Source organism: Triturus cristatus, chromosome 6 (assembly GCF_964204655.1).
Source record: "Triturus cristatus chromosome 6, aTriCri1.1, whole genome shotgun sequence".
Lineage (NCBI taxonomy): Eukaryota > Metazoa > Chordata > Amphibia > Caudata > Salamandridae > Triturus > Triturus cristatus.
Genome location: NC_140589.1, coordinates 1,922,667,547 through 1,922,694,168, shown reverse-complemented (window position 1 = coordinate 1,922,694,168; position 26,622 = coordinate 1,922,667,547). Strand labels below are relative to the sequence as shown.

The 26,622-nt window shown below is 45.4% G+C and overlaps 1 protein-coding gene across 1 annotated transcript in view; it reads right to left on the bottom strand.

The window, feature by feature from the left end:
* Positions 1-285: 285 nt before the first annotated feature.
* The window catches only part of LOC146822482 (uncharacterized), a 40,086-nt gene continuing 13,749 nt past the window's right edge, over positions 286-26,622 (bottom strand). The window contains exon 2 of the mRNA XM_085613591.1: positions 286-3,083. Within this exon, the coding sequence (XP_085469717.1) occupies positions 917-2,668 (1,752 nt within the window). The 5' untranslated portion in view covers positions 2,669-3,083 and the 3' untranslated portion in view covers positions 286-916. The remainder of the gene's footprint in view (positions 3,084-26,622) is intronic.

Below are 26,622 nucleotides of genomic sequence, written 5' to 3'. Positions count from 1 at the left end.
CTCAGTGGGGACTTTCTGATGCGGATTTAACTCTCCCTTGTCAATAAATGCCTTGCTAAATTCAGTGAGGGCTTCAGGGTTGACTTTTGATGCAGAGTTAGCTCTCCATTTATGAATGCATGGTCACATTCAACACATTTGTAGAGTTTCTCTCCTGTGTGAACATTCTGATATACTACATTTTGTAATCAATCCCTTGTCACATTCCATTCATTGATAAGGTTTCTCCCTAGTGTGGATTTGTTTATGCTGCATTAACTTAATAAAGTCTTCCACAGGAAGAATAAACTCTGTACATACATTGGATTTCCTGCATGTAGATTTTCAGATGTTGCTTCAGTTTTCCCTTTATTATGAATGCTTTGTGGTATTCAGAACATACATATGTTTTCTCCCCTGTGTGAACTTCCTGATCTTGTATTACATTTTGTTTTGTAATAGATCCCTTGTTACATTCTATAAATTCATGTGGTTTCTCCCCAGTGTGGACGCTGATATTCCTTTAATTCTCCCTTTATAATAAGTACCTTCTCACGTGCGGTGCAGTTGAATGGTCACCCTCCATTTGGAATAAAAATGCTATGTCACATTTTGTACAATTATATGGCTTCTTTCATGTGTGAACATTCTGATGCATTTCTAAACTTTGCTTTGTAATAAGTGCTAAGTCACATTCAGTCCAGCCATATCGTTTCTCACCAGTGTGGAATTTCTGATGTAGTATTTATCTTTGCCTAGTAATAAATGTCTTTTTGCATTATGTACATTCATAGGGTTTCTCTCCTACGTGGACTATCTGATGTTGCATAAGATGCTACTTTCTAATAAATGCCTTCTCACATTCAGTCCAGTTGAATGGTCTCTCTCCGGTGGAGATCTTCTATTGTTGCTTCAGCACTCCATTGATTAAAAAGGATCAGTCACATTCTGTACATTGATATAGTTTCTCCCCAGTTTGGACTTTTTGATGTCGCTTCAACTGTTGATTTGTTATAAATGCTTTGCCACATTCTGTGCATTGGTATGGTTTCTCCCCAGTGTGGAATTTCAGATGTTGTTTTAGGTGTCCAATTGTTATAAATGCTTTGTCACATTCTGTACATATATATGGTTTCTCCCCAGTGTGGATTTTCTGATGTTGTTGTAGCTCTCCAATTGTTATAAATGCTTTGTCACAATCTGTACATTTATATGGTTTCTCCCCAGTGTGGATTTTCTGATGTCGCTTTAGCGCTCCATTTGTTACAAATGCTTTGTAACATTCTGTACATTTATATGGTTTCTCCCCAGTGTGGAATTTCAGATGTTGTTTTAGGTATCGAATTGTTATAAATGCTTTGTCACATTCTGCACATATATATGGTTTCTCCCCAGTGTGGATTTTCTGATGTTGTTGTAGCTCTCCATTAGTTATAAATGCTTTGTCACATTCTGTACATTTATATGGTTTCTCCCCAGTGTGGATTTTCTGATGTCGCTTTAGCGCTCCATTTGTTACAAATGCTTTGTCACATTCTGTACATTGGTATGGTTTCTCCCCAGTGTGGAATTTCAGATGTTGTTTTAGGTGTCCAATTGTTATAAATGCTTTGTCACATTCTGTACATTTATATGGTTTCTCCCCAGTGTGGAATTTCAGATGTTGTTTTAGCAGTCCAATTGCTATAAATGCTTTGTCACATTCTGTACATTTATATGGTTTCTCCCCAGTGTGCAATTTCAGATGTTGTTGTAGGTTACTATTATATATAAATGCTTTGTCACATTCTGTACATTTATATGGTTTCTCCCCAGTGTGGATTGTGTGATGTCGCTTTAGATGTAAAATTGTTATAAATGCTTTTTCACATTCTGTACATTGATATGCTTTCTCCCCAGTGTGGATTTTCTGATGTAGCTTTAGCCCTCCATTTGTTATAAATGCTTTTTCACATTCTGTACATTGATATGCTTTCTCCCCAGTGTGGATTTTCTGATGTAGCTTTAGCCCTCCATTTGTTATAAATGCTTTTTCACATTCTGTACATTGATATGCTTTCTCCCCAGTGTGGATTTTCTCATGTCGCTTTAGCTCTCCATTTGTTTTAAATGATTTGTCACATTCTGTACATTTATATGGTTTCTCCCCCGTGTGGATTTTGTGGTGTCGTTTAAGACCTTTACTTGTATTGAATGATTTGTCACATTCTGTACATATATATGGTTTCTCCCCAGTGTGGATTTTCTGATGTTGTTGTAGGTCTCTATTAGTTATGAATGCTTTGTCACATTCTGTACATTTATATGGTTTCTCCCCAGTGTGGATTTTCTGATGTTGTTTTAGGTCTCCATTAGTTATAAATGCTTGGTCACATTCTGTACATTGGTATGGTTTCTCCCCAGTGTGGAATTTCAGATGTTGTTTTAGGTGTCCAATTGTTATAAATAATTTGTCACATTCTGTACATTTATATGGTTTCTCCCCAGTGTGGAATTTCTGATGTTGCTTTAGGTCTCCATTTGTTACAAATGCTTTGTCACATTCTGTACATTTATATGGTTTCTCCCCAGTTTGGACCATTTGATGTCGCTTCAACTGTCGATTTGTTATAAATGCTTTGCCACATTCTGTGCATGTATATGGTTTCTCCTCTACGTGGACACTCTGATGCTGCATTAGGTCTTTCATTGCAAAGCAACTTTTCCACAGTCAGTCCATCAATATGGTTCTTCTCCAGTATGATATTCTGATGTTGCACTTGATTTCTCTCCCTAATAAATGTGTTGTCATTTTCTATATATTCATACGGTTTCTCTTCTGTGTGTTCTTTCTGATCCAGGCTAGTTCTTTCTTCGTAGTGAGAACCTTATCAGACTTGTTTCAGTATGTCAGTGTGTTATTTTGTCAATGTATATCAGGTGATCTCTAAGAGCCAAGTACAGACCACACTGGGCAGTTTGGATTTTCTGCTGTAGAAAAAGACTTTGGCAAGGCATTAGCCTTCAAGGGAAGAAATTGCGAGGTGTACTGTTTTTACATCACTTCCTACACAAGAGATGTTTAATGCCTTCTCCTTTTTTGTTCATTACTGTATTTATTTCACCTGTTGGAAAATAAAAAATAAAAAAACACTGGATAAGCTTAAATGGTGGGTCCATCATGAAAATCTATTGGCATTTAATGAGACATTTAATTGACCACATAGACAAGTGTGCTGAAGAAATTCTAGATTACACTTTCAATGTAAAGATGCAATAGGCAGAGCAAGGGCATACGATCCTTCCTTGACGCCCTCCTATCGCGGAGTGTGGACTCAAGGATTAACCAAGACTCCAGTTGAGTATTTTGTGTAGCACCACAGTTCTTCTGACAGCGGTTCTGTGTAGATCCATAAGAGTCGGATTTGATGGGGCTAGAGACTCAGCACTTACATCCGAATTGGCCTTTGATATAAGGGAAACTTCAAAGAGTGGTTTTGAAGTGCACCAGTATCTCTTTCAATCCCAGCACTCACTCCAGACTACCAAAGAGAGTTATCATTCCTTTGTATGTGGTCAGTCTACTACCCTGTGATGGGTAAGGGTGGGCCCCCTTCCTCCCATATGCCCAGAAAGACCCATCGGGATGCAGATGGATGCAGATAAGTGCTAAATCACACCCAACCCTTGCAGTGTCTGTGACTCTCCAGAAGGGATACAAAAAGGGGTCGGTCACCTAGCCCAGACGTGTACTAGAGACACAAAGAGCAGTACAAGCAGAAAAAAGTCCACTTTCTGAAAGTAGCCTTTCTAAAATAGTAATGTTAAATCCGACTTTACCAGTAAAGAGGATTTCTCATTACCATTGCAAAGATATAAAACATGAAAAGGCTACTCCTTTCCAATCAGGAATTACAGCTTAAAGGTATTCTAAGGAATGCCCAGTTCTAGCCAATGACAGGAGTAGGCCTTACAGCAGTAAAAAAGTACTTTAGCTGTTTGTCACTACCAGGACATGTAAAACATAGAAGTATAGCATCCTGCCCTTTGGGTTACCAAGGGGCGACTTATATGTAATAAAAGGGGAGTTTTAGGCTTGGCAAGTAGCTTTAAATGCCAAGTCGATGTGGCAGTAAACTTCACACACAGGCACTGCAGTGGCAGGCCTGAGACATGATTTCAGGCTGCATATGTGGGTGGCACGGTCAGTGCTACATCCCACTAGTAGCAAATAATTAGCAGGCCCTGGGAACATGTAGTACACTTTACTAGGGACATAAGCAAATGAAATATACCAACTGAGTAGGAGCCCATGTTACCATGTTTAGAGGAGAGAGCACAAACATGTTAGCACTGACTAGCAGTGGTAACAGGTGCAGAGTCCTAAAGCCAGCAAAAACGATTCAGAAAAAGCAGCGTCAGTCAGCTTGATCAGGTACAATCACAGAGATCCTCATCCAGAAAGAATTGTTATATTCAAGGTTTCCCGTTCTTTTTGCCAAGGGAAACCGGCAGACCTAGCTAGGAAAAACCGCTGCACCAAGCAATCCGGTGCTCCGGTTCCGTGATCGGTAAAGAGTGAAAAAAGACCTCAGTGGGAGGTGAAGAACTAGAAGGTTTGGCACAATGGTGGTGTTGCTGCGCTAATGACAGTGGTGAATTCTCTGTTAATAGGTGGAAATTAAGGCACAATATCGGTGAAGGCTACTAAATAGGGAAGAACAGGTAAAATCACATATATACTTTATATATTTACAGAAATCCAAATTTCGAAGGTATTTGTAATATGCAATCACGCATGCTGAGCACTTCATGGAGTGTGAACATTGTATGCGTGCCCACATTTCACAGTTGTAATTCTTAGTTAGTGAACACATATTTCATGAGAGTAGATCTAATATATACAGTTCAAATGTCACAGCAAAAATGAATTAAATAAAGCTGTTGGAGCAAGCATAGTCAGGTGTCAGATGACATACAGGTGTATTCAGGCCACAATGGTTATATCACAGACAGTTGTTTAGCAAAGGGTAGTGACATACCCTCTCCATTCCTCAGCAGAATTAAGCCCTTCATTTATTGAATTCACCTGGTCTATCCAGCGGCATTCATTCCGTTGGAGTATCTGAAGGATGTCACCTCCTCTTTCTGGAAGAGTGGCGATCTCAATTACTTGCCACTTTATTTCATCAGCAGTACGACCTTTTACATTGTAATGAGACACAAGTGGTGCGTTTTCCACTGATCTGCGTATACGGCTGCGATGTTGGCCAATGCGAGCCTTGACCGGTTGCTGTGTTTGTCCAATATGGGGGAGGCCACATGGACACCATATGCAATAAACAATATTCTTTGTATTGCAGTTAGAGAATGATTGTAAATCGTGTTTTACAATACCATGTTCAAATGTGTTGGTTTTGAACATGAAATTGCAGGATACACAGTTCCCACATTTGTGGTGTCCTTTCCTTTTGGGTAGGCCCCATGCAGTAGTCAGTGTGTTTGTCCTCTTGGTGATTAAGTCTGTTGATGACCTGACCAGATGATCTTTTAGATTTTTTCCTCGTTTGTAGGCAAACAGAGGTGTGTCTATTGTCAGTCAGTCAGTCAAAAGCTTTTATTTCGGCATGATGCCATAAAAAGACATAAATAATTCTGTACAATAAAACTCAATTAAATCAGATATACATAGAGTGCAAGCCATAAAAACATTAAAACTTTATGCTAAAAAATTTGAACAGAGAACAAGATAGAATATTTCCACAAGGAGCCAGTTATAGAAACTATGACCAAACCCCCAAGTAATCTCAAAACATCGGCAGATTCTAGAATAGCAATAAAAACCATGCCGGAATCAAAAGGGTTATGGGACAGTGATCATCTTTTTGGACCTGGTAAGCCACATGGAAAAAAGAAATTTAGCCATCGCAAAGACTATCAATGGAGTGGTGTCATATTTTAGAATCCTAAAGACTAACTGGAAATCCCTAAGGCCCCTAGACTTACATAGCTGAATAATCAACTTCTTCCTAGCCTTGACATAAAGGGGACAAAAAAGAACAACATGCATCTCAGTTTCGCAAGTGTCAATACATGCGGGACACGTGCTTGAATGATCAGATGCATTAGACCATCTATAGGTGAGGGCCCTCAAAGGTAATGAACTATGACGAAACTGGATGTAGAGTTTCTTTGCCAGGGGGGGTTGGATAACATCCAGGAAGATTTCATACTGGGGGCTGGACTTAATGTCCAAAAAGATGTCAGTGAGCCTACCCAGAGACGAGTGTAATAACAATTCCTTCCGATAGAGACACAAGGCCTCATTCAAGGATTTCTTGGGTAATGTGCCGCTTGTCTCTTCCGGGGCAGTCCAAAGGTCCCCCTTCCCTATGGCATAACACAAGGTCTTAACGTGTGTTAACCAGGGAATCTTATTCAGTTTCCCCCTTGTCAATATGTCGGCCAGGTCAAGCCTATAGCTTGCAAGCTCGGGTGTTGACCAAAGTCGTCTCCAAAACAGGAGAGGGCGATTCAGGGCAATTTCTTCTATAGGAACTAGGCCTAGATCCCATCTCAAGGGGATTAGGGGGGTACTTACAGGTAATTTAAGAAGACGCCTGATAAAGGAGTTCTCAGTTACCGCTAAAGAAGCAGGAGTAGAGTACCCCCAAAGCTCAGCGCCATATAGCGCGCCCCCTCTTGCTTGGGATTTATAGATTTCCATGGGGGGGCCCAGAGGTTTAGAAGAGCCGTTATTAAAAACCTTCAGTAGACCCCCCACTGATTGAGCTAGCTTTAGGTTATTGTAAGATCAATACTCTGGTTAATATTCCAATTTTTGGTGATCAGGTTGCAGACTTGATTGGTGTGTGGGCCAAAGGTGGTGACACATACAATCGTCTTAAGAAGATCTTCCCTGGGGCAGTGCCAGGCGCGTTTGAGAGACTTTTATACAAGTCTATTGGGGTACCCTCTTGTGACTAGTTTGGTCCTTAGTATCTCCGCCTCTCGCATGTAGTCTGTTTTAAGGGTACAATTGCGGAGTATCCTAAGAAATTGGCCGAAGGGCAGTCCATCCCTTAGTGCAGGTGGATGTTGACTTTAGTTTCCTATGGAGGGAAGTGTATAGTCTCCCTTTGTCATGATTGATGTTTAAATCAAGGAATGCGATGGTGGATTTATGTACTGAGGATGTAAATGTGAGATGGGTCTGGATGGTGTTGAGGTACGTGTGAAAATTGCCAAAGTCTGTCTCACTTCCTGTCCAAATCAGAAAGATGTCATCAACTGTCTGTGATATAACAATTGTGGCCTGAATACACCTGTATGTCATCTGACACCCGACTATGCTTGCTCCAACAGCTTTATTTAATTCATTTTTGCTGTGACATTTGAACTGTATATATTAGATCTATTTTCATGAAATACGTGTTCACTAAGAATTACAACTGTGAAATGTCTGCACGCATACAATGTTCAAACTCCATGAAGTGCTCAGCATGCGTGATTGCATATGTCAAATACCTGTGAAATTTGGATTTTTGTAAATATATAAAGTATATATGTGATTGTACCTGTTCTTCCCTATTTAGTAACCATCACCGATATTGTGCCTTAATTTCCACCTATTAACAGAGAATTCACCACTGTCATTAGCGCAGCAACACCACCATTGTGCCACACCTTCTACTTCTTTACCACCCACTGAGGTCTTTTTTCACTCTTTACCGATCACGGAACCGTAGCACCGGGTTGCTCAGTGCTGCGGTTTTCCTTAACTAGGTCTGCCTGTTTCCCTTGGCAAAAAGAGCAGGAATCCTTGTATATAACAATCTTCTCTGGATTAGGATCTCTGTCATTGTACCCGATCGAGCTGACTGATGCTGCTTTTTAGGTCTCGCCTGGCGTAGGCTGCGCAGACATGCGCAGTCTCGCTGGCGAGATTTAATGATTTAGGGTAGATTTCACTAGCGGGGTTTAAGCCCCGCCCCTCTTTTCCATTGGCTGGTGTCACCGTTTATGCTAAATGGTGGCCAGCCATTAGAAAAGAGCTTCCACTGACGTACACTTTTCTCTTTTAGAGCCGTCCCAGTTGAACTGGCTCGCTTTCCTTACGTTTGTGGTAAAAGGTTTCTTATCTTTATGGGGCCAAACACATGGCCCCATAAAGATAAGAAACCTTTTTACAGGCGAGGCCTGTTTTTTCCGCCGCCGCGTGCACATCTTCTGTCCCTCCCCTTTTCTGTAATGTAACGGTCTGGTCCGGGTCGAGTTCACAAAAAAGGAGGTAATGGGGAAAAGAATAATAATCGGGGGAATGTATTTTCTTTACCCATTACCTAACATTGGAATAAGGGCACTATTAGGCAGGAGACAGTTACAAAAAAGCCATATCTGGCTTTAAAAATATAGTCTCCTGTCTAAATCGAACATGTTAGCCAAATGTAACCATACTCACGCTCTACGATGGCCGCCCTTGTTGCTCTTCGTAAAAGTAAAACCACAAATGAAACTGTAAATAAATGGCCGCCGCTTGCAAGTACGGGACTTTTAAAAGAGGTTTGACTCGCATGAGCTAACACAGTGTTAGGACTGTGAGTAAAGTCATTTGGTTTTGCCGCAGAAAGGTGGCGGTTACCGGGATCCTTTGTGCGAAGAAATTGAGAGAAAAACTGCAGCGAGAGCTCGAGGCCGAACACGTGGTAAGGAAGTTGTTATTACTAGGGTCTCATGGTCCAGTAAGAATGTGGGAGTAATTTGACTGGGGCGAACTGCCCCTTTTACCGGTGACCAGAAATTCCAAATGTCCCATTTCCATTCATTTTATTGTTTTAAATACATCGTAGTTGTTTACGTATTTCACACCAAGACAAACGTACTTAAAGCAATTTCAATTGGGGAGGGGATATGGTCCGTCGGCTAGACTGCCAACTTTGGTGCTGGAAACCAGGGTTCGAGCCTCAGGGTCACGTCCACACCCTGTGATTCTGGGCAAATCACTTAATCTCCCCGTGCCTGAATGTGTAATGTTGATTTGCATATTTATATAGCGCAAACCCGACCCGAAGGTATTGGAGCACTTTACATGAGCACCGTATTTACATTACACATTGAGGCACGGGGAGATTAAGTGATTTGCCCAGAATCCCAGGATGTGGGCGCGACCTCGAGGCTCGAACTCTAGTTTCCTGCACCAAAGTCGGCAGTGTAAGTAAATCAGTTTAATGTAAATACGGTGCTTGTGTAAAGCGGTCCAATACCTTCGGGTCGACTTCGCGCTATATAAATCTACAAAAAAAAGCAAAATACATGGTGTTATTTTATGAATAATCCTATGATGTGGTCAACTCGACAAAATCTTATAATCTAACAAGCATTTGCAATGCAGCAAGTCTCGCATTTGTATAGCCAGAGCATTTGGTGTTTACAAATGACAGTGCGGTGAAAATCTGGGTCTGAGGGTTGTTATGAATTGGTAATTAGGGTGTGTGTGTGTGTGGTGTATGTGGAAAGCTTGCTGACGGTGAGGGATGTTTTAAGGGAAAACGAAGTAGCGCAAAAGCACTTTTATGTATATAGCGGAAGGGCCGGAAGCAATCTTCTGCCTGCCCTCTTCTCCCCCACAAGGCTAACAAAAAACAAGCATTGAAAATGCAATAGGTCTCGCCTTTTAAGTTAAAGCCACTTGCTTCCCTATACAATACCATTAGCAAAGCAAATGGCTTTATCTTAATCAAAGGAGAGACCTATTGCATTTTCAATGCTTGTTCTGAATCTACACGCAGAGCGCTGTCCCGCTTTTCTAATCTTCTACTGAGGTAAGAAATGGCACATCCGGGCCGCTTAGCCCTTGCACTCAGCTCTTTTTTTTTAGCATACTGACCCCTAGATCATTATTATTTGAATTTCCAGAGAAACTCCCAGTGCATTGTCACTGTTAATCCACAAAGGGATTCTACCACGCTACGGCTGTGGCGTAACATTAATTGAGCCCCTCTGGCCTATCTACATACCCTATTGGATTGACAGCCTGTCCTCACATTGAGGTAAGAACCTTGGTGAAACTCGTATTTGATTATACACAGCGCATTGTCCAATTATCAGTAATTGCAACATTCTTCTTTGCTTCTTTTCTCACAATCATAGTACCCAGACGGGTCCTCAAGTGAGTAAACCCTTTTCCTCTATTCTTCACGTGTGGCACATCATTTTCACAAGGCTGCGCAATCATAAATTCAGGTACCTTTTATCCAACTGCCTTTATTTTCCTTTTTTCGCATTTGTGTCGGTCTATGATCCTTATGCTCTTTTTATTTCATTCCCATTTAGATCTCCCTTCGTCAGTAGTCCTGAAGAGACCCCACATTGTTTTGAGGGTCGAAACGTCGTCGACAAACAGAAGCAAACCATTTTCCCAGTACATATCACTGTACATAGCAGCTGTTCACATGGAATTATTTTGATAATGGTCGACTTGTACAAACTGTGTAAACCTTGTATATAATATTCACATTGTCACTTAGCTTAAGCACAAAAAAACATGGATCGTGTTTCGATGCCACCCTGCATTTATTTGCGGTTCAATCTCGCCATTTCTCCCGTGCATTTTATGACGAGGGAAATGACATTTTTTGGGAACAGCGCTTGGTATTTTCACACTTGACTGCCCAAGCCAGTCAGGCTTTTAATAGCCGTTCACAGCCTCCAGATAACTGCACGGATCAGGGGAGGGGGGTGCGAGCACATCCCACCCTTTGATGGGCTTGGAATGGAGAGGGGACCATGTGCCTAGAGCCCTGGCCCCCAAACTGCAGCCAGACGAGCCCAGTGGGAAGTCAGTGCAGGCAGACCGAGCGCACACAGTATACTCATCTGCTGTCCATCGGACCTGCAGGAGCAGCTGATGTCTAGACATCTCTTCAACCTGCCGCCGGCTCACTGGTGAGTTGGAGCAAGGTTTATCCCTGCCGTAGCTCTCTGGCGAGACTCATTCAATGTTTATGTTGTAATCTGTACAGGATGACACTTGTAGCCATGTTGTAGGTTTCAAAGCCTTCTTTATTGTACCAGTTCCAGATCACTTCAGACAAGGTTCAGCCACGCACCAGCTTCATCATTAGCCTATCTTAGGCCCTTGTTACAGCCTCTATGTCAGCCCATGTAACAGCCCATATCACGGCCCCACCAGGAGCAGCCTGCCTAGCTGCTCAGCCCATCTCCAACTGTCATCACTCACCCACACAGGCACCCAGGCATTCCATTCATCACAGTCACACCAACATTCCGTTACCATCTCTCACTCTGGCTGAGCAGCTAGGAAGACCTAGGCTAATTACAATTAAGTCAAACTCAGGATATAACAGTTTACTCACAAGATTCCTGCCCTGCTGTGTAGCTCTCTGGAAAAGACTCATTCAATGTTTACTCACAAGGTTCCTTCCCTGCTTTAACTCTCTGGCCGAGACTCATTCAATGTTTACTCACGCTCCTCCTTGAAGCTGCACACGTAGCTCTCACTGGGTTTGCACAACTCTGCCGTTATCCCAGCTGAAGCGGCGGTGCTGCTCAAATTAAATAAGCATTTACAATGCAATGGGAAAACGCCTTTACAATGAGGTAAATAAATCGCATGCATTTGCCTCACACTTTTTTAGCGCACATTTTTTACCACGATTATACATTTACATCGCATACCAATACCACAAATTTAAGGTAAGTTAGGGGAGTGGGCGGTCTAAATATAAAAACAATGCGGGGTATTGGAATGCGATGAAAATGCATAATCGCGGTAAAAAAATGCAGGCAATATATTTATCAGCATTGTACCGTTGTACAACCCTATGCAATAGGTAACACATTTGCAAGAGTTTAAGCTATTAGCATTGTAAATGACAGTGCCTTTTATTTATCTGTTTTGATAATTAACACATAAATAAAAGGCACTGTCATTTAAAATGCCAATAGCTCAAATTCTTGTAAATGTGAGACCTATTTCATTTCAAAGAAGAGGCCACCATTATCCCGGGCTGCTTGGAAAGTGAAAGAGCGCATGGTGCAGCGAATGTTGCAGGAAAGCATGTCGTGCCTGTAGTATGAGCAACTCATTAAAGTAGTGTTTACAGACTAAATAAGACATATAATGTAACAACAGAAGTAAAAGTAAGTCCACATGGGAGGTTACAAACGAAGACAAGGCGGTACTAAGGAGAGACAAACAAGCCTGTTCACAAATCAGAAGTCAGCATGTACGAAGAACATTGACACAAGCCAATGACAAATATGGGTAGACAGTGGGCAGGGTTTCGCGTCTATTCTCGAATACAGCATGCCTCACAGACCAGCACATGCACTGCCCAAGCTCGACCTAAAAAGTCAGTCCTCACAGTGGTGTGTGTCTTGTTTTGTCAGTGTTTACTACCACTGGGAGGAGCTACCAGTGTAAGTGAAAAATAAAACACACACACACTAAAAATACTTAGATTTTGAAATATACAGGTTTATGCAAAGAAAAGCAATCCGAAAATGACCCAGGGCAGGTTTGCATTTCTGCGCATGTTTAGAATGTGTCATGTGGAAGGTCAGTGAAGGCCCTCGAGGGAGTGAAATGCTGGAGAATGATGTCAACAAGCAGCATCTTAGTCTGGAAGAATGAGTGACGTGCCTTGGAATTCCTGCCATGGACGCACAAGTCTCATGACAACGAACAGATGCCCCTCTGACCCACATATGAATGTGAGGTGAGAGTACCAGCAGCGCAACATGAGACAGACAGACAACCCATTACTGGAAGCTCCGCGTAAACACAGATCTGAGTGACGCTGCAGGAATGCGCCACAGCAGACGCTCAACCTCCAACAAGATATCCCCACCCCAGTTCTTTTAATACTTGATTTTTACTGCCCTAAGCGTCAGATGCGTGCCATGTTTCCCACACGTACACCAAGCCAAACATAACATTTAAACGAGAAGCAACACAGAGAGTAGCCTGTCCACATGTTGACAGAGTGCACACTATAAGTCTCCCTGCTACAATTAGGTTAATACAAAAAAATGAGACAATTGTTGCCTCGGGCCAAGTAATAGCGCAGAAAATAAAAGCAGAAAAATAAACTGCAGAGATGAACCCTGGAGACCAGAGATACTTAGTTAATTATCCTCCATTATAGCTATAAACCAAAAAGGAAGCACCACGGAGATGAGTCCATCTTTACACGCAAGGCCGAGCCAGCAGTGACAGCATGCGGCCTCCTCTGAATTCATGCAACTGACAGGCAAGAGAAACTACACCCACCCTCCCTTCAAGCAAACTCACACAAGAAAAAGAAAATGAAGCTGTAGCAGACAACATTAATTTTATGTGAAAGAGGGACTGTAAATCTTATTTTGTTATGTTATATTTAATTTATACAGCGCACGACTACTCAAAGAGTGTCCCGGCACACAGATAAAAAGCTAAAGAGCAGCGTTTTTAGTTTTGTCTTAAAAAGCAATGGATCCTGGGTGCCCTGGAGGGCCAGGGGCAACATGTTCCAGGCCAGACCAGCTTTCTGAACAAAGGAGCTCCCACCGAGCCTTTGGAGATTGAACCTGGGGGTCTGAATCTGCAGCTGAGCGAACGAGCGCAACTGTTTCCCTGGTTTATAGAACACAAATCTCTTCTGAAGATAAATAGGGCCTAAGCCGTAGAGGGCCTGATGAGCGATGGACAGCATTTTGAATTTTAGACTAGATTCAACTGGGAGCCAATGCAAGGTGCGCAGGTGGGTGCGTACACTATGCCTAGAGGACAGACCCAATAGCAGTCTGGCTGCCGAGTTTTGGAGTACTTGCAATTTCTTGGCAAGAAAACCCCGACTACCAACCAGAAGGGCATTGGCATAGTCCAAGCGGGACAAGATCAGGGCACGGACCGCAGTTTCTTTGGCACTTCTAGGCAGAAGGGGAAGAAACTTCCTCAGGGTTTTCAAAGTGCCAAAGCAGGTCCCTGCCAACTTCTTCACTTGTGTCGAAAAGTTCAAATTTGTCATCGAAACAGACGCCGAGATTTTTTACGGCACTTTTTCCCGCAATGGGCCGGGGAAAACCGAGAGGCCAAAGCCTCTCTCTGAAATCAGCAGATAAAGAGCCATACAAGAGCACCTCAGATTTTCCTTCGTTACACTGCAGCTGTGCATTCGCAATCCAGTGAAAGACGGAAGACAGACAGTGTTGCGCAGCCACGACAGAGTGATCCTCCTTACTCCAGGAAAACAAAAGAGTATCATCAGCGTATGCCATCACTTTGGCCACTAATGACTTCGCGAGATAGACCAGCGGAGTCACATAGATGTTAAAAAGAAGGGGGTAAGTGATGACCCCTGCGGAACGCCGGTTGTCACCTGCATAGGCACGGAGGCACACGGGGGGAGCCAGACCTGCTGCGACCGGCCTTCTAAGAAGGACCGGATCCACTGCAGAGCCGATCCAGAAATACCTATTTCTGATAGACGATCAAGGAGCAGGGAGTGGGGCACAGTGTTGAATGCCGCAGAGAGGTCTAGCATAACCAAGGCTGCTCTCCCGCCGGCATCGAGACACTCCCGGATCGCCTCTGTCACCTCTAACAATGCTGACTCCGTACTAGCCGAGGCACGAAAACCGGATTGCGCCGGATGAAGCAGGCCTGAAGCCTCTTCATAGATGGTAAGTTGAGACATGACCACCTTCTCGCAGACCTTAGCCAAGCTTGGCAAAAGAAAGATAGGGCGGTAGTTATCAGGTAACAGAGGGTCAAGCAACTGATTTTTGAGAAGGGGAAGAATCAGCGCCTGCTTCCACGACATTGGAACGAACGCCTCGGAAGCGACATGTTAACCATTAGATTCACCTCGGGATTAATAGTTTCCGCCACTTCGGACAGAAGCCTGGCCGCACACGGGTCATTAGGTGAGCCCGACTTTAGTGCCTTAAGGATTCTGAGAGAGCTGGGCAGATCGACAGGCCTAAACGTGAAAAAAAATGAAGGCAGATCCTGACATCAGCTTTCCTAACGGGGCGACTATAAGCTTCCTGGAAGTAGTCGAAAAAGTACTTTGTATACTAATTATTTTGTCCCTGAAACATTTCGCCACGGTGTTACACCAGGTCTCCGAGGCTGGTGCCACATTAGCCTGGGCGCTGAGGGCCAAGAAACTCTGCACGATTGCAAAAATTTCTTTCAAATTGTTATTGGCCCAGTCAATGTGTGTGAAGTAATGCTGGCCTTTGGCCACTGCAATAGCTGCATAGTAGAGTTTTTGTTTGGCTCTAAGAGCGTGTTTGGCAATGGAACAATAACCACTGGAGCACCATGCTCTCTCCAATACTTTACAAGCATGTTTCAGAGTCTTCAACTCAGGGGTAAACCAAGGCTTGGAGGGGGTCTCTCTCCTCAGCTTTGGCTGACATGGTGCAGATAGAGCACAAACCGAGTCAGAGATCCAATCTGCAAACCTAGACACATTTTCCTCCAGGTCCCCTTGAAGGGAAGGCCGCAAGGCTGCCAGAAAGCTACTATGCTGCCCAGGGTCCATTTTCCTAGAGGTCGGGGGGGGGGGGGGAGGGGATGGCAGCTGGCCAGTCGCGAAGAACGCTTAATATCCCATGAGAAAAATATGGGAAAGTGGTCCGACCAGGAGACCGGCAATGGCCTCACAACTGAAATGGGGAAATTTGAGCAGATGGTATCCAAAGTGTGCACTACTTGATGGGTAGGATACCTGACCCATTGGGAGAGCTGGGCCAAGTGAAGGGAGTCAAGAAAAGTCGCAGAGTTGGTCATCTCCGTGTGGTCAAGGTGGAGATTGTCATCCCCAAGGAGCACATAGTTCGAAAAACGCAATGCTCGCTCTGTCAGCGCGTCCCCGCAAGTTTCCAGAAAGACACTGGCTGGTCAAGGCGGCCGATATATCAGGGACCCCCCCCCCCAAGAGTGAAATGAGCAGAAAGTTGTAGGCTAAAATCCAGGACCTCACAGTCACCCCTGAGAGTGGATGTTTCACTATGAAGGGTCCAGCATTCCCTGTACAGAATGGCCAAACCACCACCTCTGCCAACTGGGCTATCCACCCGATGAACTTTAAAGCCAACAGGTGTGGCCAAGGCCACGATGGGGTTTGAAAAGGCGTCAAGCCAGGTCTCAGTAATGAACAATAGATCTAAAAGATTGTCAGAGACCAATTCTGCAACATCTACATAGTGCTTCCTCAGTGATCTGGCATTGATAAGGCAGGCACTGATGCTTCCAAACATGAATGAATCAGCAGACATGTTATTCAGAGAGAGCTCCGGCATAAATATGTACCCACAATCCACGCAGACAGAATCACTTGTAAGACCTACCGAGTTGCCGCTATGTGACGGGCAGGATAGAGGTCTGAGGGATTTTAAGAACTCACTCGATAACTGGTTGTTATTTCTGGTCCCTGATTCAAGTCGGGCAGTATGACTCGCCCTGAGTGCTGACGGGCTTGCCTTAGGCACGCCTTTGGTGCGCCATCGGCGCACCCACTGCGCGTTAGAACGGAGGCCATTTAAAAAGGGTATGGCTGATACCGGCATGCAGCGTGCAACGACTGGAACGCTGACCACGATCAGTGCGAGTCACGTCCAAGATGGCCACTAACCGGCAGTAGCCTCCCAAAAGTGCAAATAAAGTTGCGTGGAGTATAACACACTTCAAGTGAAGTTAAAAAGAGGTAACATACAAAAGTAAAACAATTTCTGTGGTTAAAAAATAGCAGCTATATTCTTGCAGTATTTATAGAGAATATTCCCCCCAATTCCCCATGCCCTAACAAGCTGAGTAAAATCTTTCACTATAATCAGATTCAAATAGGTGAGCAAGTTAACCTTTCCAAATCAAACATTTTGATAAAATTAAAATAAAACGCAATCACTGTATTTGTATTCTAAATTTATATAGTGCTGCTCTGTCGGAGGAGCAGAAGAGAGAAAGGAGGGACAAAGAGGCAGGACCGGCCACTTGCAAGCAGGGATGTGAAGGACGCTCACATAGACAAATGAAAAGCAATGTCAAGAAAGGGGATGGACTTTATGTCCACAGACCGATTACAGTACAATCTAAAAAATGCATTGAGAGAGAAAGCGTGTCCTGCCTGCAACATCAGGCAGAAGAAAACCAATTAAGAAAATAGTGCTCCCAGGCTCTAATTAAAGCAAACATGTAACAACCGAAAGGGCCAGTCGCCATGGGCGGTTGCAAATGAAGACAAGGGAGGGACTAACAAGCCTATTAACCAATCAGAAGCCATATTTATGAAGGACAATGACACAAGCCAATGACAAATATGGGCGGGGCTTCAATTACTTACTCCAATATTGCATGCCTCTTAGAGCAGCGCATGCTCGACCTAAAAACATTAAACATTTCAATGGGACTCATGAAATATGGCTTTCATCGCCATGACCATTCCTCATAATTCTGGTGAGATTTCCGGTTTAATCAACATTCTGTTAATCAAAACCTTAAAACTCTAGTCTCAATCAGCACAACTTGCGGGAAACAGATTGAAGAATTTCTCCATTCTAAATAAGGGGTGGGTATTTAACAAAGGAAACCTGGTCTAACTTTTTCGTTCCAGCAATAACATTTAGTATTTATTCTTCATTACAGATAAACAGACAGTCTATGATTTTACTTACAATTTTCAGTAAACAAGTTTTCCCTGGGGGTGGGGAGGGCGGCCTACTTAAAGTAAACATACTCAAAATAAACGTGACTTAACTAAAAAGGTCACAATTTGATGCCTCCATTATTAAAACAATGGAGTGTGTACACAACCAGCCAGGTGATTGACAACCGTCCAACGACACAAACAGCAGAGAATGCATGCGAGGCCCGACAAGAACACACCCCTGATCCTCACAGCCAACCTACTGCCACGTTCAATGTAAAGTACTCAGGCAATATATATCTTGGGTGGAAGGAACTCCATTAAAAAAGGCTGACATCAAAATATCTGGTCGGAGTGAGAGTAGGGTACACCCAATATGTGTTGCCGAGTAGGAGGTGGGTACACCCAATATGTGCTCCGAGTGGGAGGAGGGTACACCCAATATGTGCTCCGAGTGGGAGTAGGTTGCACCCAATATGTGCTCCGAGTGGGAGTAGGTTGCAGCCAATATGTGCTCCGAGTAGGGTACACCCAATATGTACTAAGAGTGGGAGCAGGTTGCAACCAATATGTGCTCCGAGTGGGAGTAGGGTAAAACCAATATGTGCTCCGAGTGGGAGTAGGGTAAAACCAATATGAGAGGATGTAACGTTACGGATAGAGCGGTCGACCTCGAAGCTGGGGAACCGGGTTCGAGTCTCGGCAATGACGCTCCTGTGATCCTGGGCAAATCACTTAATCTCCCCGTGCCTACCAAGAAATGAATGTGTCCTTCTGTAACAAAACTTGTACTGATGTAAAGACCACTGATACCCGATGTCTCAGGTCTAGTTCGCACTATCTAAAACTCCCCCCCAAAAAAAACAGGTACTCCAAGTGGGAGTAGGGTATATCCAGTATGTGCTCAGAGTGGGAGTAGCGTACACCAATATGTGCTCCGAGTGAGAGTAAGGTATATCCAATATGTGCTCCGAGTGGGAGTAGGGTACATCCAATATGTGCTCCGAGTGAGAGTAGCGTACACCAATATGTGCTCCGAGTGGGAGTAGAGTACATCCAATATGTGCTCCGAGTGGGAGTAGGGTACATCCAATATGTGCTCCGAGTGGGAGTAGGGTACATCCAATATGTGCTCCGAGTGAGAGTAGCGTACACCAATATGTGCTCCGAGTGGGAGTAGGGTACATCCAATATGTGCTCTGAGTTGGAGTAGGGTACACCCAATATGTGCTCCGAGTGGGAGTAGGGTACATCCAATATGTGCTCCGAGTGGGAGTAGGGTACATCCAATATGTGCTCCGAGTGAGAGTAGCGTACACCAATATGTGCTCCGAGTGGGAGTAGGGTACTCTGAGCTGGAGTAGGGTCACCCATCACCCTCAGGTCTCTCACAACCTACAGTGTTAAGGACTCTGACAGTCACACGAGTTGCTTGATTATCAAATGAACGCTGCTCTGATGCTTAATGACAAAACCAACCCCAACATTAAAGCCATGTTGTTCAACATTTCATTTACGATTAACATCAAACAATCCAATGTACCTTGCTCTTTATTTTTGCTGTACTTTCACTGCACAGTATTTCTATAGGTGCTGTGCATTTCTAAGCTAAGGTCTATGTAAACACACCAATGTATTATAATCCAGGGGCACTGCCCCTAACTTCAACACGTGGTATACCCGGGCCCACGCTCTTAGGGGGCTCCGAGGGCCACTTTTCCATTTCAGCCCAAGTTCCCAAGGAGTGACAGTCTGAGCAGTGATATTTTTTTTCTTAAATTGTTCTTAGCCATCTATGTAAGATTGGTAATGTTACTGTTTAATAATACCCTTGGACTGTACTCAGAGCTAGGCGCGCTGCTAGCACCGGATTAGAAACAAGGTCCTGGATAGCAGGGTTAAAAACAAGCATTTGCAATGCAATCGGTCTCTACTTTGGGACCTCATATGTAGTTAGCTATGCAGCACATTAGCCTGGGCGCTGAAACATCTACTGTTCTTTAACATGGAGGGAAAGTAAGCACCAAACTGTGTAGCACGCCAGGTATGGGAACACATGGAGAGAAATATTGCCTTTTAGAGGGAAATGGCATAGTCCAAAAGCTCAGTTTTTCATATAAAATCAGGGGCTTCGGTGGTCATATCACTGAAAATACAGAATTTGAAAAAATTATTATTGTCTACGGATGCTCGTGGAAGACAAGTTCTATGGGCTGGAATCTAGAGAATGCTAAAGGGATTCTGGTATTTTACTGACCTCTGCTGGTCGTTTTCTATCAAGAAAGGTAAATAGAGGCAGGATGGACACAGACACCAGATGGTGCCAATATATCAAGGCCTGGAGTCCCAATGTCCTGCCTGCTGAGTCCGAAGTACATTGCTCAGCCACACTTCTTCCACCGCATTCCTGTAGGCTGCTATTTACTGAACTACAGTTCAGACTGGGCGGTTGTTTATTAGATAAGATTTACAAGCCCTGATTCTATTTGTAGCCTGCATCTAAGCATCATGCATTTTCTTCTTTAGGTTGCTCAGACTCCTGCCTCTAGGATTGCCCCCTTGCTGCTCATAAAGCTCGTAGAGCCTTCCTTCATTGGGTCTTGTTGCGTTAGATGTCTCGAACTTCACATGACCCTAGTGATTCCTAATTGTGAGAAGCATTATCTAAGATGTTTATTTACTTTTGGTCCTGATGAAGATTGGCGGATAATTGGAGGATGTCCACCGAAACATTTTTATTGTCCACAGTGGCTTGGCAGAAGAATGCTACAGACACTTTCTCCGGTTTGTTGAAGACCCTCATGCTGCTACTAGGCCTGGTTTTTAATGAATGGACTATTTGGGTATTATTGATTGTGGGGTTCTTTTTGATGATTTAATTAATCTGTACATTGTAATGATGTGTTTTGATTATCAATTAAAGATAATCTATTTTTCAGTGTATCTTCTGGATTTTAATACAATAGTCTAAGCAACATTTTTTACAGCTTGAAAATGATTTGCATGGCTCCCACTTGGGCCGCACACAGTGTTCACTGTTTTACTGCATACATTTTGACCAGGCATTCCAAAAAAGTTTGAATTAATTTAGTTGTTCTTTTTTGTAATATTAATGATCCAGCAATGAGCATAGAAACAGGTATTAATTTACAAAACTCACCTGATAATCCCAATGAGGATGAATATACAAGTAAAACCATGCTTGGATCTTGTGGTAATTTAATATTCAATTTGTTCACACAGTATTCAAAAACTGTATTCCAGAGGAGATTTAATCTAGGATAGTGGAATATAATATGGGGCCAATGCCCGCGCCACCAGCGTCACAGCTGGAACAATCTGGTGGATATTCAGGAATTATCTTCAGGTTATTTGAATCGTCCATCGATACCTTGCTAATATGAAAACAAACCATATATCCAGATGTTATCATTTGAATTAACATGGGAAATGGATGTTTTGTGGCCCTGACGGGTGAGGTGGATGATAGTTTTTTTTATATTGTGCAGATTCAAACTGCACTATTAAAACAAATTACAAATAAATAAATAAAAAGTACGCTTTATATGGAAACTTACTCTGACCCAACTATAAAATGGCGAGCAAGTGTGTGTGTGAGAGAGTGTGAGAGAGAGTGTGTGAGAGAGTGTGTCCCAAGATTGCAGCTCGCCGCCTGGCAGTGCCGGTGTCAGCGACAGCTTGGACCAGTCTACAATACCCTTGAAGTGAAACGTCCCTTCCAGCGGGAATAGAACACAGCGGCACACCAACTCATTAGAATCCAGTTTGTTTATTCAAAGACTATGTATGTCGGCTAGTGCCGTAGGCTTTGTCAAGTTGGCAAACAAGCTCCCATTGTGCAGACATAAAGGGTAAAGTTCATGAACAAAGGAGCTGTAATTTCAAATTTCATTTTGAAACAATATCTATATTTTATTTACTTCTTTCCTTTAAACTTTTTGACTTTCCCCAAAGAGTGGATTTAATGGAATGCCTAATTTGCACAATTATAGGTACCAGGCATAGACATAGAAGACATAATACTGGCTGCATTTCGACACCTTTGTAACCCGGTCCATTCAATTCATTCTAGCACAACGACTTGAGCTACCTCGTGGCCAGACATTTTCATCTGAAGCACAATGGGGAAAATACCCTTTTGAAATATACTGGCATAGACCGAGTTGTAAAGGGGGCGTGGCCAAGAAGCTGATGAGGACGGACGCGTGAGTTGGGAGCTCCGCGCCGCCCCATCGATTATCATGACTTGGGAGCCGGTAGAGGACAACAGACCGTACATAGCTCCCACCGGAGTCGAGAGCTGCCTACAGAGATATTTGCCGTGATTGGACCTCCATTGCTGACCGGGTGTTCAATCGGGGAAACAAGACCTGTTGGAGTGAATCAAGATGGCGCTGCTGATGGCCAATAGAAGAGGCTGGAAGACGGCTTTGCACGGCGGCCGCAGCGCTTGAAGAGTCTTGGCCACGGGAGGTGGGAACTCCGCGGCACTGGCCCTGGTGTGATCTTCTGAGGGATGGCTGATGCGGGACCCGCGGTGCTGCGGGACTGGCGTCTCCTGCCTGGTGCTGGGGGTGCACGGCAGTGCAGCGCTCCGCCGCTGGGAGTGACTGATTGGCCGATTACGGATCCAATTTCCAGAGGCGCGAGGGGGATCACACATCTCCTCTAAAGCGGTGCTTTCTGCTGAGGGAGAGACCCGCGAGGGGGGTCCCTATCTTGGGAACTCCGGTGAGTGGCCCACCCGCGAGTGGGAGCACATCTGAAGGCACCTTGGCAGCACTGAAGACAGTGGAGCGAGTGCAGTACCGACGGCTCCAGCTGGCGGAGGGTGCCTGGGGGATGCGGTAGGGGCCTGACAGTAGTACTGCAGTGGCCGTGAGGACTGGCCTCGTGGGGGAGGAGCCCCTTGTGCATGAGAAGGACAGCGGGTGGTCATGTGTGCAGAGATGTGAGGAATGGCGAAGTGAAGAGAGTATTGGAGTGTCTCCCCCTAGGAGAGCAGGGGGTCGCCCTGGCTGGGAGCGTTGCGAAGGACCCGAGATACACATCCGTGCTTTATGTAGGGCGTGTGGCCCACGGACGAGGATGCCATTCAGTGCACTCTGTGAGTGGCAGGTCCGTGACTGGGAACAAGGAAGAGGGCTCCCCTGGTGGCATTAAAGGCAATGAAACACGGATATGGGAGTGCAGCAGTTGCGGTACCAGCTGACAGAGGGTGCCCCAGGGGGACCGGCTGGGCCCCGACGGCAGTGGCAAACCAGTTGTGAGGACTGACCCAGCGGTAGAGGAGCCCCCAGAACATGAGAAGGTTGGTGAGGAGACATGTGGGCGGTGACGCGGCCAGGGATGGCGAGGTGAAGAGGGGACTGGCGCCTCTCCCCTAGGAAGTTCAGGGCATCGTCTTTGCTAGGAGCGCTGTGGAGGATCCTGGCTGCTGTTCCCACAGCGTTTGGGGCGCTGGCTATCGCTGCTGGGGGCACGTTGAGGAGGATTCTTGAAGGTGGCTGGGGCGGTTCTCTGGGGCTGCTGACAGCATTAAAGCGTTAATGGCGAGCGCTCTGTAGACAGTTGATAGAAGTATTAATTGGAGCTTGCAAGCCTGGAACCGACCGGTGCTGCAGAACGGAGACCTGGTACAGGACTAGTGCCTGCTGAGCGGAGACCTTCCTACTCTGAGTGTCTGGAGATGAGGAGTGGAAGGCTGGGGGGAAGCATTTTTTTCTGCTTGGGAAGCTGAAATTGTGGAGGGGGGCTACTGGACAGACAAGAGAGCGGGGGAGCAGTCAGGAAGTCGCTGGAGAGTGGGGACCACTATTACAGCAGGTGTTGACAGGTGCCTATGCCCAGCCCCTATGCAGTGACGGGAACCTCAGAGGACTGAGCAGCAGTCAGAGACCTGCAGCGCCGTGACCAATGGTAAAACCATGAGGGAAGCAGGGGGGGGCACCCCAGGAGCTAGGGGAGGAGGCAGCGGAACAACGGAAGCAAGGCGGTGTGGAGCCGCAATCCGAAGGGATGATGCAGCAGCAGGTCGATCAAATACTCAAAGCCATCACTAACACTAGGGACACCCTCCAGCAGGACATAGCTCATGTGGCACAGGGGTTGGACCTCCTTAGAGCGGACCACGCAAAGCTGACTGACCATGTGAAGCAGACCGAAACCACATTGGAGGTCCTGGAACCTGCCCAAAAAGCGCTGGAGGCACGGATGGGGGACGTCGATCACCGGTTACAGGTTCTGGAGCGGAGAGCCGAGGATGCGGACGGGTGGAACAGAAGGAATAATGTGAGGGTGAAGGGGCTGCCGGAAGGAGTGGAAGGGGCTAATATGTTAGAATATCTGGAAAATTGGTTGCGGACTGAAGTTGCCCCCGAGGGTCTGTCACCATTCTACACCTTGGAAAGAGCACACAGAGTACCGGCTCACCCGTCAGCGCCCGGTCAACCGCCCAGACCAGTGGTGGCGCGACTGCTCCACTACAAGGACAGGACCTGTTACTGAACAGGGCTTGCTCCTCGGGCCCCTACAGGGTAGATAATAACTTGACACTGCTCCCGGATTATACGTACGATGTGCAACGCCGACGGGCTTCGTTTATGGAGGTCAAGAAAGCACTCCGTGATGAAGGCATTCAGTACTCTCTGATGTTCACTGCATGCCTAAGGGTTACCATGGACGGTAAAGCATTTTTGCATGATAATCCTGAGGAAGCTTGGACATGGTTGGAGCCTTATAGAGCAGGATCGGGCGCTGCAGGGTGCGGCACAGAGTCGCTGGCAGAGGCACCACGTTCACGCAGGTCGCGGCATGATGGCCAATGCCATCAGGGTGCGCAGAGGCCCACGGTGACTCAAACAGAGAGGGAAAGATCCGTGGTGTTGCAGGCGGTCACAGAAATATCGCAGGACAGAGGAGCAGCATCGATGATGGCGACGGAATCAGAAAAGGTCTTGTCGGGGTCTGACTCAGATGACACGGACACGGGAAGTGCAATTGCCACATGGGACAGCGGATGGGCTAGTCGATGCGTAAAGTTGTAAGACTTTTCAGAGAGATCTCTTGGGAGGAACAATACATGGTTCGTCCTCTTTTGACCCATGGGTGTGGAGGTCAGTAGTGATGACAAGGACTAGAGGGCTTTTGGAAAGTGTGGCTCCCTCAAACCAGACCACCTCTTTAGAGGCTAAGTGTTCTTTTCTAATGGGGTATGGCACTCGATACTGGACGTATTGTGGACAAGACCCTCTCAGCTCTTGGTCGCCTCCCACATTTTTGTTAGTCGGGTGGTTCCCTGGCAGCTACCAGAGGGGCCATTAATTTGTTAGTTTGGATGGGTGCTAGAATCTTAGGACCTGTTCTGGGGGGGGGGGGTGGGGAGGGGAGGAGGTTGGGGTTTTTTGAGGTGGGAGTTTGTTCAGGGATGTAAGGGCCACCGGTGTGTCTGCAAGGAGCTAACAGACATTTATGCAGCTTGGAACACAACATGGGGACGGTATCGGACTTGAAATGCATTACATGGAATGTACGGGAGATACATACGATGAGGCGCCATAAGGTACATGCTTTTTTGGTGCATAGGGGAGCACAAATAGCTTTCCTCCAGGAAACCCACATTAACTGCACAGAAGGGTTGGCGTTGCAGTGTAGGTGGAGCGGGCAGCTTTATTATACAACATACTCAGCTTTTGCTAGAGGGACGCTAATATGGATTAGTAGATGACACAGCAGTTAGTGGATCCAGATGGGAGGTTTGTGGTGGTGGTTGGACGTCTGAATGGGGTGGAAGTGACGTTGTGCAGTGTATATGCCCCCAATGTGGACCAGGTGGCATTCTTTGCTCACTTGTCTGTGAGGTTGGTGCTCTATTTGATCGGTTCGGTAATGATGGGTGGTGACTTTAACTCTATAGCAGACACCAATATGAACAGGTCCCATCCCCCTTTGCCAGAAGCACCCATACATAGACTTTCTAAAGTCAGACGGGATTGGCAGGATAGATGGGGACTGGTAGACACGTGGCGTGCGAAGTACCCAGGGGACCGCGACTATTCTATCTTCTCGGCATTACATGACCTGCATGTACGGCTTGATGCGATATTGTGCACCCCAGACATTCATGTAAAAGAGGGGCACAGTGAATGTCTTGCGAGAACACATTCAGATCATAACCCGTTATTGCTAAAAATGCACTGGGTCCAGGAGAGACCTGTGATCCCGATCTGGTGGCTAAGGCCAGAGGCACTGGAAGATCCGGTCTTCCATGCCGAGGTTGAGATGGGCATCACTCACTACTTCCTCGAGAATGAGGGTACTGCATCGACGTTGGCAATGGAGTGGGATGCTTTTAATGTAGTGGCGCGGGGATTGTGCATTATTAAAATGGTGGGAGTGCGGAAGACATTATTACATGATCTAGAGATGGTGGAGAAACATTTGTGAAGGGCAGAGAGGGCCTGCCCTGAGAACCCTGGAGTGCAAGGCGAAGCCTCCGACGCTAGAGAGGCACTGGCAGCGCAAATAGAGTGGTTGCGCGGCTTTGATCATAGATCATACCTGGCGAGGGCACATGCGGAATGGGATAAAGCGAGTACGCTGCTGGCATGGTTGGCCAACCCGGCCCCTAGGGGCACACCCATATTGGAGTTGGCCACAGCGACGGGAACATCTGTGTATACCCAGCAAGGGATAAACGGGTTGTTCATGGAGTACTATACGGATTTATACCGGAGCAAATTGCAGGTCTCTGGAGAGGGTATGGGGGATTTCTTGGAAGATATAGAGTTGCCACGAATAGAAGAGGAGCAGGCAGATGTGTTAGGACAGGAGATCTCCTTGGGGGAAATAAGATCGGCGGTTAAACACATGGCACGTAATAAAACGCCGGGTGCGGATGGGCTGCCTATCGAGTTTTATGCGCAATATATTGATTTATTGGCCCCCTAAGCTGTTGGCTGTTTTTAGGGAAGCACAGAAGATGGGT